The following is a 1,488-nucleotide window of genomic DNA, read 5'->3' as shown; positions in this document are numbered from 1 at the left end:
CTCCCCCCCCCCACCCCCCAAGGGGTGTCACCCTCACCAGTCCAGGTAGTTACGGGTGACGTTGAACTCTGGGCTCACGGGCTCCAGCCCAGCCAGCTTGTCCAGCTCCTCCTGGACCACCTTTTTGGGGGGGGGGGTGGAGGGGGGGTGATGTCATGTGGGTTGTGATGTTATGGGTGATGTCAGGATGATGTCATGGGTGGAAAAATTGCCATTGAGTGTGGGTGTGGTGAGGGCCCTGGGCGCCATGGCCGCTTCATGCACTTGACGCACGGCTCATGGCCACCGCTGCCCAGCCAGCCCTGGCGGCGGACACATGCGGGAATGCCAGGAAGGGTGGGGGGAGGCAGGGGCGGCGACGCGGCGCACCCGTGATACGTCCTCTGGCGCGAAGGGCTTGCGGGGCTCCCAGCGCGACTGGAACCTGCGGGGGGGGGGGGGCGCGGGAGGTGGGTTGAGGGTTCGAGGTTGAGGGTCTGAGGTTGAAGGTTTAGGGGTTGGAAACACCATCCCAGGCCCGGCTTTTGAGTATCCCGCTCCCCAAAACACATTTGAAAGCCCCGCAACTCAACAGCGTCCTGACAGCCGCGAGGGCATCACCTCGTGCCCCAAATTGCAGATTTCAAGTAACATTTGTCCAAGATCAGATCAGATCATACCAGATCAGATCAGATCACCCACCTGCCGATGAGCGCGGCCTTGTCGTCCCGCTCCAGCCCCAGCTCCCTCTTGATGCTCTTGAGCTGCTCCATCAGGATCATGCGGCGCTGCTCCTTCATGATCTTGGACTCAACCTGCAGAGAGTGACGTCACGGTGACGTCACCGAGGGGGTCGATGGGTGTTATGGGGTTGGGGGAGGGGTCAGCTAGGGGTGGTGCAGGGTGGTCGATGGTGCATCATGTATGAAAGATTTGGGGTTGGTCATTTAGCGTGTCTGGCTCAGGTGATGGACATTGCAAACCCAACAGGGCTGCAGGAGCAAAAGAGACGCGTTGACAAAATAATACTCGAGGTTTGACACGTGATACAGTGCGGCAGCTGCGGCAAAGCCGCGGGTCGGGGCAGGCCCAGGCCGGAGAGGCCGGCGGTGCGGCTGGCGCAGGCGGGCTGCGCAGTGCTGTTCCGTTCCTCGACCCGGAGGTGTTCGGCAGCGCTGGACACGCCCGCCGGCCCGCATCGAGTTGAGCATCACGCGTCGCTCAGGCAGCAGCAGTCACCCCCCTCGACTGAGCGCGCTTGGCGCCGCCTCAGGCCCCATGCTTCGCGCCAGGGGATGGCCACGCGGCAAGAGTCGAGCTGGCATCCCCCGGGCGGTTTAAGGCGCGGAGGTGGAGTTGTGACACATCAGCTCCCTCCCATGCCAAAGCCCTCTGAAAAAGGAATAACAAGGGAAATTAAAAAAAGACCGTGCTACACCCCCAAAAAAACGTGTAGTACCCCTACAGCAGCAAGCAGCTCTGGCTGCCCGCAATCTGTGGCCCGGGCCA

The 1,488-nt window shown here is 62.0% G+C and overlaps 1 protein-coding gene across 1 annotated transcript; it reads right to left on the bottom strand.

Moving 5' to 3' along the window:
- Positions 1 to 33: 33 nt before the first annotated feature.
- Positions 34 to 779, bottom strand: MNEG_16591 (hypothetical protein; the record flags this gene model as incomplete). The annotated part of the gene is made up of 3 exons (XM_014034939.1): positions 34 to 120; positions 370 to 424; positions 682 to 779. 3 exons carry the CDS (start codon positions 777 to 779, stop codon positions 34 to 36), a joined length of 240 nt encoding a protein of 79 aa, XP_013890393.1.
- Positions 780 to 1,488: the final 709 nt, after the last annotated feature.

This window comes from Monoraphidium neglectum (genome assembly GCF_000611645.1).
Source record: "Monoraphidium neglectum strain SAG 48.87 unplaced genomic scaffold scaffold06554, whole genome shotgun sequence".
Classification (NCBI taxonomy): Eukaryota; Viridiplantae; Chlorophyta; class Chlorophyceae; order Sphaeropleales; family Selenastraceae; genus Monoraphidium; species Monoraphidium neglectum.
The sequence above is the reverse complement of the archived record's forward strand: the minus strand, read 5'-3'. Positions and strand labels throughout refer to the sequence as shown.